The sequence below is a fragment of the Miniopterus schreibersii genome, assembly GCF_964146895.1.
Source record: "Miniopterus schreibersii genome assembly, chromosome: 12".
NCBI classification, from domain to species: Eukaryota; Metazoa; Chordata; class Mammalia; order Chiroptera; family Miniopteridae; genus Miniopterus; species Miniopterus schreibersii.
Genome location: NC_138112.1, coordinates 13,502,750 through 13,517,962, shown reverse-complemented (window position 1 = coordinate 13,517,962; position 15,213 = coordinate 13,502,750). Strand labels below are relative to the sequence as shown.

Sequence of the window (15,213 nt, the reverse complement as noted above, 5' to 3'; positions counted from 1 at the left end):
TAATAGTTACCTAAGTATCAGTTTTACTAGACAGTTAACTCTTTGTAGAATCAAAATCATGTCTTGGCATATCTTAAAGAATCTTGGATATAGTAGGTTTTCAATAAGTTAGATTGATTAAAATGGTAAACAGCTTTTTTAAAAAGAAGACTTAAAAGATCCTTTACGGTAGTGAATTTCCCATTAGTGTAATATTCACCTAAAACTACAATATTCACTCATTTTCTGACCAGCAATATTGCATTACAGATAGTCTAATAATTAGAAGATACAAATCATAGCCAGATGTAGAATTAGTATGACTCGACTTGTGATTTTCCAGTTTATATAACAACTAAGTTACATAATCATAGATTCAATAGCAGTATTTTCTGTGATTTACAATGTATTCCCAACTATCTTAGCAAATATATAAGACACACACATCTGAGTAGCAATGGGGGAAAAAAGCATATTAAAATCAAGCACAGCTTACTAAACAATTCAACTTTTCAATCAGGCTCTGAAACTATAATCATCAGTGCTTTGCACTGCATTGAAATATGCCATTTATTTCTGATTATGATTAATGGTTCTTTTTAGGCAGCCAACTTTCTTTGCCATTCAACAAAGATTGTGTCCCAGGGTTTTGTCATTTCAGGTTTAGTCGTATTCATAAATCTGAAAAATGAGATAACTAGATGTTGAATTTATAATTTTATTAATGTAAAAGTCCTGTAGGCAGGAAACAAAGCAACCTGGATGCCTAATACTGACATGAAGCCTGATACCCACATGATGAAAGAAAAAGAGAAAAACAAACAAACACTAACTGAAGAACTGCGCCGAGCTGTGAATTGATCCCAGGGAGCAGGAAGACTATTTCGATGTGTGTGGCCAATGTTTACCATTTTCATGACATGAACAAAACATCAAACAAACAAGAAGTCTTTAAATAATTTTGGCATGACAACAAGTCAAGGGGGAAAAGAAGAGTAAAATACCCACTGGTATTTAAAAAACAAACAAACACTTCCATAGGTGTCAAAAACGAATAAAAGGAACATTGCCTCACTGCCAGAGAACAGAATAAGTGGGCATGAACACGTCCATTAATACAGGGCTCAGAGCATCATCTTATATATGCATCAAATGGGAAACAAAGGAAAGAGCACTGGGTATGGGTTGGGGGGGTAATCTAGGTAAGATCTGAAAAGATAATCACAGGCATACATTACAAAAGGAGAGACTACATGGAGCAATAGATGTACCAGAATAACTACACAGTAATTAACATGCTCTCTTTCTTCCTCTTTGGGGAATTTTTTTTTCATTTAGATAAAAATGAGTCCTGACTGCCACAATATTTCATTTGGCAGCATATCAGGTAATTTATATTTCAAATATGATCTCATCATCAGTTCCATCTGTTGATATTAACTGAACATTCATAACGTTTGAAACTCTGACTTGTAGAAAACATACCTAAAAATCAAAATCTTTGAATCTGAGATTCACATGCCAGTGAAAACAGTTAAGTGTGCTCTTACCTTGAATATGTTGTACACTCATTTTAAACCTTCACTTTTTTTTTTTTTGTGAACAAGGTTCCAATAATTTAATTTTTCAGTATTCTTAGCAAGGTATTTTCAGGCTTAGTGTAACTTGAAGTAACTAACTACCTTTAAAAAGCTACATTTATTTTTTTTATTGTTGAGAGTATTACAGATGTCCCCCATTTCCCCTCCTTACCCCCCTCCACCCATCTCCCATCCCTCCCCAGGCCCCCTTCTGTCCATTGTCTGTGTCCAAAAGCTGTTCCTATATGCTTATAAGTTCTTTGGTTAATCTCTTCCTGCCCTCCTTCCCGCCTTCCCTCTGAGGTCTGTTGGTCTGTTCCATGCTTCCATGTCTGTGGTCCTATCATGTTTGTCCATCTATTCTGTTCCTTAGGGTCCACATATTAGTGAGATCATATGGTATTTGTCTTTCTCTGACTGGTTTATTTCACTTAGCATAATACTCTCCAGGTTCATCCATGCTGTCCCAAAGGGTAAGAGATCCTTCTTTTTTACAGCTGCATAGTATTCCTAAAGTTTGACTTTTAATCCCCCCAGCTCTCCACTCTAACTCCAGTAACCAGGGCAGGGAGAAACTATAGGCATCTGGTATAGTGAGCTTGAATAAGTGTTAGACTTTCTTAAAGACAACTGGCATATTTTTTATGTTAAGCCACAGGGGGCGGTGGTGGAAGGGGTTGGGGGGGAATAACTGTTTAACGAGATCTGATCCTAACCAATCCTTGTTTTAGGGCTATTCATAGATTTAAAGATCTTTTTCCTGCCCAGCCAGTGTTGCTCAGTGGTTGAGCATCAACCCATGATCCTGGAGGTCACAGTTGGATTTCCAGTCCGGGCACACACCCAGGTTGCAGGCTCAATCCCCGGGTGGAGGTGTGCAGGAAGCAGCCAATCGATGATTCTCTCTCTTTATTTATGTTTCTCTCTCTCTCCCTCGCTCTGAACTCAATAAAAACATTTTTTTAAAAAGAAAATTTTTTCTTTCTCTTGCATTTTATTTTAAAACTGAAAGCTGGAAAAAGCAAAAGGTCAAGACAATGTTGGAATGGAGAAGTACTCTAAGTGCTCAATTCATAAGTTCGTCCCTTGGTCCTTAACCCAGATACTAAGACCTCCTGTGACTTCCCTTCCACATGCAGAAAATCTGGACCAAGTACAGAGCAGAAACTATCCAGTCCTCTCTGGAAGTCTGTCTCCAGCTAATAAACACCCCTCCTTCCTCAGCAATCTTGGATGTGCTGCCTTGACCTTCAAGACCAAATTCAAGTTGTTTCTCTCCGTGGTATTTTGCCTTGTCCCATCCAGACAGATTTAACCAGACCTTCCCGTGTGCCAACACTTTACCTTGTATGCAGTTTTCATTATGCTTTTTAAACTAATTTACATTTGTGCATTTTAAGGTCTATCTCCTCTACTAGATTGAGTTTCATTCAAATATCCTCATTCAACATTATTCCCATGCCACAAGAGGAAGAAGAGTTAAATAATGCCTTCTCCATTTGCAATAATGGGTCCACCATAAATACTGTTGCACTGTTGTAACCAAAAATGCAGATTTGGCTGCCTGCCCCAAGGAAAGCCAAACTTGTGACTGGTGCTGGTGCAAAAAGAAAGAGGCTTATTCAGGTGGAGTGACCTGGGAGAACAGTGGACTCCCATCTCTAAGACCACCCACCATTACTGCTCAAGCCCATGGATCTTATAGAAATAGGGAGGGGAGGACTTTTCTTCTGTCCAATTATGTTCCTAGCTTTTGGTGCCCCGGGGCCCTGTCCATTCATCTTTCTAGCTTTTGTTGTGCTCAGTGTAAGAACCTCCCTCTGTGACCATCTTGACCAATGGGGAAGACTCCCCAGCACTCCAACTGACTGTCTACAGTAACATTGTTCCTTTTACATCTCCTCTTCTGTAATTGAACTACAAAATGCCGTTGCTACCTTGCTCAAAGGGAGAGTCAAAACATGTTTAAAATGAATTCTATCTAGTGCGTAAAATTACCAAAAAGCACTTATGAAATTGTTATTGACTACAGGTGGTGCTGTATTTGGTTTTTGGTTTATCTTATCAAAAATGTGTCCAGAGCAATGTAATAATCTTCAATAGAGAGATTTTGAGAGCTTGCTCAAAGTAGGATGTTGCTACCTTATTCAAGCAATATTTTAAAGTATGTTGTTGTCCTGAGTAAAAAAAAAAAAAGTGATTTGGAAATAACCACTCAGATTTTTAAATTTCTAAGCATCCATTGTATATTTTGGAACATAGAAATGTTGATATACAATTAGTGCCTGCTTACATTATTAAAGGGGAGTAAAAGGGTGTTTTTAGTAACCATCTGGAATTTTTTTCCCCACTAGGATATTCAATACTTCAAGCTATTATGGAAAAGGCAGGACAAAATGGTTGGCATGTCAGCGCTATATGTGTGGAAAATTTTAATGATGTCAGCTATAGACAACTTCTAGAAGAACTTGATAGAAGACAAGAGAAGAAATTTGTAATAGACTGTGAGATAGAGAGGCTTCAAAACATATTAGAACAGGTAAGTCCTGGATTTTATATTATTATCCTAGACCTTCTACTAAAAAAGCTGACCTTTGATTTACTTGTACCCATCAGTATCTTTTTCCAACAGTTTAGTTTGAAATGTGGAGTTAGGGAGTTTCGTTCTATGGATTATCCCCAAGACTAAATCATAACCTTCTATCATCAAAGACCGTTTTGGTTCTTAGGTCTCAGTGCAAGGAGAATTTCTCATACATTTTTAAGATGTACAATAGAAAGAACCTTTTGTGAACCATCAAGATCTCTTGGCCTCCTATTTTCATAAACATTAACTTTGAAGATTAATGCCATCTAAAATATCTGAAAACTGTACTGTTTGTGACTGTGTGCTTTCTCTAACCTTTAAAGAATAGCTACATGAGAAATAGCAACATGAATTAGTTAAGCAGTGAAATAAAATAAAATCAAGTGGCACAATGTGTGTAGCATATTTTCTTCTAGATGTGTTAAGTAAATACATTACCACCACAAGAAAGGTGGTTTTCAACTCTCCATACGAAGGAAGAATCCTTGAATAAAACTTTCAATAAATATTTGTTGATATGATTTGAAGGAAACTATGAAACAGAGCTTTGTCATTGTGTTAAATGATAGGAAAGTAACACCAAATAGTGGATAACATTTACTTTCTCCCTAACCTGCATAGCATGATAAAGCTTTGAAAGTCTGTATTTGGCCAAAATCACAGTGAATGAACGCCACCTAGTGGTTTTAGAAATGTTTGCCCATATTCATCTACAATATATTAGGTTGACCAGACAATGTTGTGGTGTGATGTTTTGGGGTTAGTTTGCTATATAGAGTTTATCTACATAATTATATGATTTGTAGTAGCAAGCTTTCCCATGAGCAGGTTTATTTATAAAAATAACTTAAATATGCAACTATTCAAAACCAACATGTGTTTCAGAGGTTTCTCCTTATTATCAAAGGGCACTAAACCAGATGCCTTAGGTTTCCTTCCTCGACTATATTAGAATTTGTAAAAGTTAAAAGTTTAAAAGCATGTGACATTTCTTTTAAAGGTCTGGTGAAGCCAGAGCAAGAGGAAATGCCAGTGTTTTCACTTTCTGTTATCCTTTATAGAAGTAAAAAGCAACACTTTATGGAAGAAATATGTTTACATTATCTTGGGAAATATTCATTATAAAACCTGTACATTACTCAAGTTTATTCCTGAGAGAATCCAAAATTATTAAGGCTGTAATTATTCAGGGTATATGAAATTTTTAATGTATATTTAGGGAATGCAAGAAAAAACTTTCCTACTTTCTTAAGCAAGACCATCACTTCAGCTCAAAGTTCCATTCTTCCTCCCTTCCACTCCCGCCCATGTCGAGAGTTTGAGTCGTTTGACCTGAACAGCTGAAGCTTTGTAAATAACTCCCCATGAATCCCAGAGAGCAGTCAATTCTAAGAACTGCCTGGACTGCCAAGTTCCTGTCAGAGCTTGAGCAAGGCTCAGAAAGACCCTCCACTTAGCACCTGGGCTTAAGAGACCGTGTCTGGAGACGGCAATTGAGTGGCTAAAGCACACTGACCCATTTCAGAGGCTTAGCTGGTTTCTGAGAAAAAAATCGGTGCACACGAGTGATTTGGATTAACTCTGAATAAGCCTTAAATAGGCTCTTGCTAAGGGAACTGGACATCTTAATTTCTTTGTCATTTCAAAGAAATTACCTTTTTTCTTTTTTCCAGCCTTACTGAGATATGAATTGTGTATAACATTGTGAGCGTTTAAGGTGTACAATGTGACAATGGGATACACTAATATATTGTGAAATGATTACTGCAATAGGATTAGTTAACAGGTCCATCACTTCACATAATTATCATTTCTTTGGGTGGATAAGGTCAATTAGGATCACCTTTCTTAGCAGCTTTCAGGTCTATAATACGGTATTCTTAATGATATTCACCCTGCTGTATAGTACATCCCCCGAACTTAGAAACCTTGAATGTGTACCTTTTCTATTTCTATTTCTATTTTTCTTTCTGAACACAAAAAGGTTTCTGTTCTATCATGACTGCATAGTAATAATGAGACTAGTAATAGACCTTCGTTCCTTTAAAATGCCTCTCAGGTATAAATCTCATAAATTATAACAAAGTCTAAGGTATTGTGAGAGTATGAAGTACCCTTGATTGTTCTATAAAATTTCTCTGTAAGAAAAGCTTATTTCTGATTCTGCAAATGATTTTTTTTATTATCTATATTTTAATTCTTTGTACCTCTAAGCAAAATCACTTTTAATGTTTCTAGTTTTACCGTTGGCTCATCTAAACACAAGAGCTAATCCAGATTTGTCAGGAATTTGTACAGACATTTCAATACCTCTGTGATTCAACATCTTGAATAAATGGAGACAACACTAGAAAACAACTTTACAGAATTAACAAAGCATTTTTTTAAAAGTAAAATGCTAAGTAATATCGATCAGAAAAAACATTTTAAAAGAAGTAGCTCTCTCTCAGAAGATGGTGAAATTAATACAATGAAGATAAGGAGGCGTGTCAGTAAATTCTGGATAAATGGGCAACCTTCATACCGTGGTAGCCTGCTGTCAGTTACTTTTTTGACAATTCCATTTGTATCAATTTTCAAAATCATAATGTAAATAGCTCACACAACTTTCTCTCAAAATATATTAATGGACAACTGCAGTTAGAGAAACACTTCATCTTCTATATGTGTTCCTAATTATTTTTATACTATGAACTAATTAGTTTGTATAAATGTATCACTTTTTTAAATATCAATTAACCATATTCTCATTCAAACATTTCAAAACATGAGCTTTAAAACAAGTATTTGGAATTGTAGTTTAAGGTATATTGATTTTTCTATCTTAAATTACACCATAGGGGGAAATCATGGAAAAATGTATGTAAATATCTCTCATTGAGCTATTTAAAGCAATAGAAACATAACACAACTGCAATGTTAGATTTTTGTCATTTTATTTGCATCAGGCTCCAATAAAACAAATTTTATTTTTGGCTTCCTAAAGCTAATGGTCAATTTTGGTCCACTCATTGGAAGAAAAAGAACTTTGAAAAGAAACTTACAACTAAAAATAGTTTTGAGTATTTGTTGAATTTATGATCAATTATAGATAGAAAGAATCTTAATTTTTACTTAAATTAATATAATCATTTGGACAATGACAGTATTCATTTCACCTTGTTTTCTTGACCTCACTATACATCCATTGTTTTATGGAATATCTCATAATAGCTTAATATAAGGAAGCAAATGAATAGTTTTCATATCAAAATAAGTGGCTTATAGTGGGAGCCTTTTCAAACACCATTTTATTTTCACATATATCTATCAATTTTAAATCTTGAACTGATTACTCAAAAAGAAGTCCCTGGAGACGCTAATACTTTATAAATTAAAGGTTGAAGTACCAGACTTTGATTCACATGTTTAACCCAGTAGCAAAAAGGCAATAAAAACTTCATCTTTATTTTTCTGGCATCAAAAATTACTTGAGCAAAATAACACTTAAAGCTAACGGTTGCTCACACATTTACTGCATCGTGAAAAAATCTAAGGGTCCCATAATTAGATTATTGTGTTCCTGTTGTCGGGGAAATGCTTCTCTCGTCAACACTCAGCTCGGACTCTGAAATATGCGGCGGTCACAGCAGACAGGGGGATGGCTTGTACTCTTCTATTTTTTCTTTGGCCAATTCAATTATAGCCTCAAAATTATGATTTTTTTTTTTTAAAAAAAGATAAGTGTTTTTACTTTTTGAGTGATGGATTAGAAATTTTTTAATTGTTTATTTTTTAAAAGCGAGTGAATCAGTTAACACTTATGATTCTTCTCCTGTCTTACTTTAAATAAGGAGCGTTGGGCTGAGATGATCCTGAAAAGCCTTGCTCACTCTGAAAGTCAATAATGAAGGCTTCCTGATGATTGTGTCTGATCCCAAAGCAATATATAATTTTACACATGGGGTACACACTGAAAAGAAACATAAAATAAAACCTCAATCGAGTGGCCTTTTCTAGATACTCATTTTGGGTCAGGTACTGTGCTCTGCTGAGATAAAGTGATGAGCGAAACATACATATTCTGTTCTACTTAGTAACTCATCTAGGTAACTGTGGTTTAAACAAAAAGCATTTGCTAAAAATCCTTCTAAAACATATTCTTTCCTTCAGAAAAATAGTACATAGCAAGTAATGAAGAATCTCATATTGCCGCAGGAATTTTGCTCTGACTGCCAGTTCTTGTTGGATAGATGATGATATCAAAGGCAGTAGATAGAGGACTGGAACTGTACCGGCCCCGGGACACACCATAGCTGTTTCTAAGGAACCTGAGTGAACAAAGCAGTTATCAGGAGAAGGTGGCAATAAGTGACCTTAGAGCACGAAGTAGCTGTTTATCAAAAGAATGGAGGAAAATGGCTCTGTAATTGGCTCAGATATCTCAAACTGCCTGTAACACAGACCTCAGATTTAATTGCTGCCCCTTTCAGGGGTATTTTCACTTTCACTGTATGAAAGGGAAATTCAGTGCTCCATTGGACACCATGTGAATCTCAGTTAATTAGCAAACCCAGTGACCTTCCCCTAGTGTTTGCAAATTAATCAGAAAAGCCTAAAAGCCATGATTGACCTCTCAGAGGTTTATTGCATCACCAAAGGAAGCCCATAACCCTTCCTTGGGGGCACAATCAATTAGAAAGTGGAAAATTCCTCACCAACAGAAATGTCTCCATTTGCACATAGGTGGAAAATGTGGACAGGGCCCCAGTTAACTAATTCTAAGTCCAAGGCTGCCTCCTTGTCTGGCACCAGCCAAGTGATGTGTCAGGGCTAGCACAGGGTTTGGGGCCAATTGCCAAACATGTGGCAATACTGATTAATAGAAAAAGCCTGTTTATCTGGAGTCTGAATTTATGAATTTTCCGAATTCTCTAGCATAAGGAATTGTACTAAATCTAGAGCTCCACCTGGTCCGTGTAGACTCCCCAAAGCATATTAGACACTGAATAAAGCATTGAAAAGAGCCTGAACCACTCAATATCTAGAAGGCAAAGAGCAGATAGTCACTGGCTAATGCCCATAAGTTCTTTTTTTTTTTTTTTGACACTAAAACCAAACAAAAAAAAGCCTAAGAGATAAGAGACAAAAAGAAGCACCCCGAGAAGAGGAAGGCTGGCTTCAGTTAGGAGGGGCGGGCATTACAGGAGAGATCTGATCATAGGAGGTAACAGCTTCAGCTATTTGCATCAATTAGAGAAAGATGAGTCAGCACGCGCTCTGATGGCAGGAATGAGCCAACCGCGGGAGACAGGACAGTTCTGCCCCTGCCTCCTAATTGATTCCTTCGACCTCTATCTCTGCGCCAGACATCATTCCAGGCTCTACAGGGCTGGACCAAGATGAGAAAAGCATGGTCCTCACACTGGGAACTCACAAATGTGAATAATTACAATGTGATGGGGTCAGAAATGGAATTATTAGCAAGTGTACCAGGAACCCAGAAGATGCGATGACTAAGTATAATCAGGACAGTCAGAAATGCATCCTGGGGGAAAAAGACATTTAAATGGGAAATGCACTGTATTTTCCCAGGGATGGAAAAGGGGTGGGGGTATTCCTGACAGAAACGGCGAAGGCAAGGGGGCCTGAGAAAGCTCAGACAGTGGCCCGGGAGGGCGTGGCTCAGCGGTTGATCTTCGACCTGGGATCCAGGCGATCGGGGTTCGATTCCCGGTCAGGGCACATGCCCGAGTTGCAGGCTCAATCAGTGACTCGCTCATCATTGATGTTTCTCTCTCTCTCTTTCTTTCCTTTCCTCTCTGAAATCAATAAAGATATATATATTTAAAAAAAGAAAAAAAAAAGAAAGAAAGCTCAGACAGTGGAGGCGGGCTCGATGGGATCAAAATTGGGTGGAGAGTGAAGGTGAAGCTGTAAAGATTGGAGGTAGCAGGAATAACTGTGGCTTGTGTTGCATTCGTTTAGCAATCTGCCTTTGCTGTTGACATCTTATCCCCATCAAAGCAGGGTCTGTGTTTGTCACTTACCAATATATTCCCAGTGACACGACAGGGCATCAAGAATAATTGTGGAAGAAAGGAAGGCCTGCGTGCGCCTCGCGGGAAGACACAGGCAGGAGATAAACTCCTGGACGTGTTGTAGCAGAGCAGCCAGGAGCCTGCGGCTTCAGGGGGCCGGGCCTCACTCATCTGCGAAGCTTTCTTAACCAGAACCTCCCCCACCAAAGCTGATTGGGAATTTAGGTCTTCTAGAGTTTGTGGCATAGGCTGAAAAAAGGCGCAAGAGTTTTATTTCCATGTATTAAAGTAACAAGAAGTGAGATACAACGGGAACAAATCGGGCACTCAAATAAATGACTACAGCAAAGAAATCTTATCAGCAGTTTCCCGCACTGCAGTGCTGGCCGAGCTCGCTGCTTTTGCAACGTTACAAAGCTACCTTTGCCTACAGAGCTTTGCTAGGTCAGGAGCTGCAACAAAGTAAGGAGAAGCATAAAAGCCATGAGGTTAGGCTTAAAAGGGGTATTTTACTTCTTTAGCTGAACTGATTTGAATGTGCAAGTCCCTTTGTGATGCACCGGGTTCGTTTTTTTCACAGAAAACAGAAACACCTTCACAGATCTCAGTCAGGCTGGTGCAAATGAAATCGGTGGGAGTTACAAAGGCCTCTCTAATTGTCTCTTAGCAACTGATACCGTGGTTGCAGCTATTCCTCATTTTCTTATAAAGTAAAAATGCTAAAATAAGAGGAAAAGTAAAGAAAGCAAACTATAGGAGTTTTTTTTTTGAAGAAGAGAAATATGGCTGTTGAATGCAAGTACTTTTAGAATTGTGAATTATAGGATTTAATTGTGTCCAACGAAGTTTGTTTTAGTTGATGCTGCAAGAACACTTACTAGAATAGTTGTCATTGTTGTTGACTCAAACACTCAAAAGCTCAGCTTCTTTCAAAAAGATAAAGGAAAATCTGCTTGATATTTTTAGATATATAAAATAAGTTAATTTTTCTACCTTTAAATAAAAATCGGCTGCACAGACTTATCTACTATGGATTAAGGATAGGTAAGTAATTGTCCTCATCAAATAGAAGAAAGGATAACTTGAGAGTTTATTTCAGTAGAATTTTGTAACTACCCTTTAAATGTTTAAAAGGCAGTGAGATTAACAAAAAGGAAGCAGAACATCCAACAATGCCTTTGAGGAGGCTTTGGGGAGTCTTGTAAACATTATAAATATAATTACACCTTATAAATTCCAGGGAATTTATATCAAACAGTTTAGTAATTGAGTGTACTACCAGTCAGTAAATGAAGTGAGGTACCTTTTTAGAAAGATAATGGAACAAATTCACTCCTAATCCTCTCTTTAAGATTAACCACGTAACTGTACACGACTTTCCTGCCGAGTGTCTGGATTTTCTCCGAGCTCATATACAACTGCGGCCAAGTTTAAGATCAGATTGTGGAAGGAAATTTAGTGGCGTCAGTTTTACCAAAAAAAGAAGAAGAAGAAGAAGAACTGTTTTACATAATCACTGACGAAAGAAAAGTCAAGATTTTACATAGGAAGCTTATTTTCTATTTTTTTAAGGTTCATATATAGCACATGATTGTTACATTCTTCCAAAGTTCAGGCTCAAGTTGTCTCTGTACTTGCCCTGTGTCCTTCCTTTAAAACCACAGAACAGCCCAGCTAGTGTGTCTTAGTGGTTGAGAGTCGCCCCATGAACCTCGAGGTCACAGTTGGATTTCTGGGCAGGGCACATGCCCAGGGTTCGGGCTGGATCTCCAATAGGGGGTGCACAGCAAACAGCCAATCAGTGACTCTCTCTCATCACTGATGTTTCTCTCTCTCCCTTCCTCGCTCTGAAATCAATAAAAACATATTTAAAAAATAAATAAAACCACAGAACATATATTGAATATATATATTATTTTTATAATTAGTTTTGTGTTTATTTTTACTGATTGTTATAATATAAATTTAAAGTCAAATATTCTAATATAATATAATAATGTAAATATCTTGCCGGTAAAGCAGAGAAACAAATTTTCTTTCTTTGCCCACCCCATTATTCATTTTCCTTTCTTATTAAAATATACAACGCTCATGCATTTGCTCACTTATTCAACATTTATACAATATCTACTAATTTTCAAGCACTGTATATGAAGTTAAATCAATTTCAGTGCATCCCTTGAAGGAATTTCAAATGTGAAGGAAAACAGGGAAACACAAACAAATAATACAGCATAATGTGGAAAAGTTAATTAAGATGAAAGCAAATTATTGAAAGATGAGTCAGAATCCCCAGGAAGAAAAGCTGGGAAAGGACATTCAAGGCATGTTCAGAGCAGAGCTCTGGGAGGAAACCACATGTGCAAGGAAGCAGGTGGGGGTGGTTGGAGTATGAAGTGCAGGGGAAATGAGAAAGCAAACTGAAGACAGGTTAGGAAGGGCCTCATAGGCCTTACCTAGTATTTTTAAATTCATCATAACATTTACATGTCACTGGGTACTTTTAAACATGATCAGATTTGTGCCATTTGACCCAGTGATCCCACTTCTAGGAATATATCCAAAGAATCCCGATACACCAATCAGAAAGAATCTATGCCCCCCTATGTTCAGAGCAGCACAATGTACAATAGCTAAGATCTGGAAACAGCCCAAGTGCCCATCAGTAGATGAGTGGATAAAAAAACTGTGGGACATTCACACCATGGAATACTATGCAGCTGTGAAGAAGAAGGATCTCACACCCTTTGGGACAGTATGGGCGGACCTGGAGAATAATATGCTAAGCAAAATAAACCAATCAGAGAAAGAAAAACATCATATGATCTCACTTATATGTGGAATCTAATGAACACAATAAAATGATGAATAAAATAGGACCAGAGGCATGGAAACACGGAACAGACTGAGGAACCTCAGAGGGAAGGAGTGGGGGGGGGGGGTTAACCAGAGAACTTATATGCATATATGTATACCCCATGGACACAAACAATAGTGTGGTGAGGGACTGGGGAGGGGACAAGAGCTGAGTGGAGGGGTTCAATGGGAGAAAAAAAGGGGACATCTGTAATACTTCTAACAGTAAAAATTTAAAAAAAAAAAAAAAAAGGAAAAGTTGGGACACCAGAGACAAATTTATGCCTTGTGGGCCTGATCTTGGATTTCATTATTGTACTATCAAAATAATGGAAAAAATGTAAGGACCAGTGTCATGAAATTGTTAGTACACCAAAATAAAAAAGAAGTGAATGGCACAACTATAAAAGAAAATAATAAAATAAAATAGAATAAAATAAATAATTATGATAAATAGAGAATGGACTGGAAGGGGGACACCCTGGTGGCTAAGTAGTGTAACAAATGAGCATATGTTCTTAATCGTAGTACTTTATTTTTTATTTGTCATATATAACAGTGTATGACTTTATTTGACATCCATGCAACAAATATTTATTCATTGCTTATTATAGGCCAGACAATGTTGTAAGCTCAGTGGAAGTTTCTGTCCCACGGAGCTTATGTTTTAGTGAGGGAGACACACCAGAAACAAATAAATAATAAGATATTATTTACAAAGTGCATTTATTTAATGTCTACTTTAAAAATATATATATATGTCTTTATTGATTTCAGAGAGAAGAGAGAGGGAGAGAGAGAGAGAAACATCAATGATGAGAGTCATTGATTGGCTGCCTCCTGCCCTCCCCCTACTGGGAATCAATCCCACAATTGGGAATGTTCCCTGATCGGGAATCGAACCCACATCTCCTGAAACATAGGTCGATGCTCAACCGTTGAATCACACTGACTGAGTTTAATGTATCCTTTGCCAAACACCATGATATGCACTTAACTGAGGCACTCATAGTCTGTATTATTTTTTTAAGATTTTAAGAAATTTAACTGATCTGATGGGTTTAAAAAACAAAACAAAAAAATTTTGATAATATTAGCAGTATTGTCAGTCATTATGAATAATATTCTTTAAATTTCTACTGCCCTATGTGAAAATATCAGCAAAAGACCTACCCAGGGAAGTTGCTATGCAAACATTACATACCAATGCCAAATAAGAGAGTCTCATTTATTAGGGGGAAGCATATTTTTTCTGTCTTTCTTTTCTCTGTCAGTTATGACCTTTCGTTTGTTTTTAAAAATGATTTGTGGGTTAATCATTTGAACGAATGTGAAGGGTTTACACAGAAAGGTTTTTACTCCTGTATTGAGATAGGATATCTGCTTACGTCTGTCCTTTCTCTCTGAATCCACTTCGTAGGAGCCTGGCCTCCAGTACCAAACTGTCTGAAGCAGGACCTAACACATAAATTTAAATGCTAAGGAAATATTCTACTGTAATGAAAGGAAAGAGGCTAACTCTGCGGCCATATGTCTGACATATTTAATTAATCACCATTTCATGTGTCAAATATAATTATAAACATGCAGATTTAAAAACTCATGACCTAAAAGCTAGTAGGCTGAGGCTGCAAGATAGTGAGGTGCTATCACAAAAATTATGGACAGAACTTATCTCCAATATGCCTCAAATGGTTTAGGTTGTGTTCTTACTGTGGGTAAAGATGCTCAGCACTGGGGAGAAATAAGAAATGCCATTAAAACAACTGAAGTTTGAAATGTATGTGAAAATCAAGGAAAGATGTGAGTGAAGAGAAATGCTATAGGAAGGATGACCTTAAGCAACCTTTTTAAACTGTTCTGCAGAACTGCACACTGCATCTCGCTCTTGGGATGCGAGTGTACTTAGCATGTTAAAATCTTTCAAAATGTCTACAGCAAAGAAACCTCTTAAACCTTATTTAACCTAGTAGTTCCTGCACAAGTGGCCACAGAACATTTTTTTTTTTTCCAGGCACCTCGTTATGTTTTATTTGCCTAGAAATATGCCCCCTCAAAATGTTTTTATAACCCAAGATATTTGTTCATCTCAAACAATGAGATATTCCGATTAATAGAAAGTTAACTCCGTATCCTACCATTTATGGAGTTTCCATTTTCAAAGAGAACATCCTAAAATGTACTTATCACT

The 15,213-nt window shown here is 37.1% G+C and overlaps 1 protein-coding gene across 6 annotated transcripts in view; it reads left to right on the top strand.

Annotated features, from left to right (window-relative positions):
• Positions 1 to 15,213, top strand: part of GRIA4 (glutamate ionotropic receptor AMPA type subunit 4) — a 327,443-nt gene that overhangs the window by 224,482 nt on the left and 87,748 nt on the right. For all 6 annotated transcript variants that reach the window (XM_081155169.1, XM_081155171.1, XM_081155170.1 and 3 more), the window contains exon 5: positions 3,914 to 4,098. In XM_081155169.1, the coding sequence (XP_081011295.1) occupies positions 3,914 to 4,098 (185 nt within the window). The remainder of the gene's footprint in view (positions 1 to 3,913; positions 4,099 to 15,213) is intronic.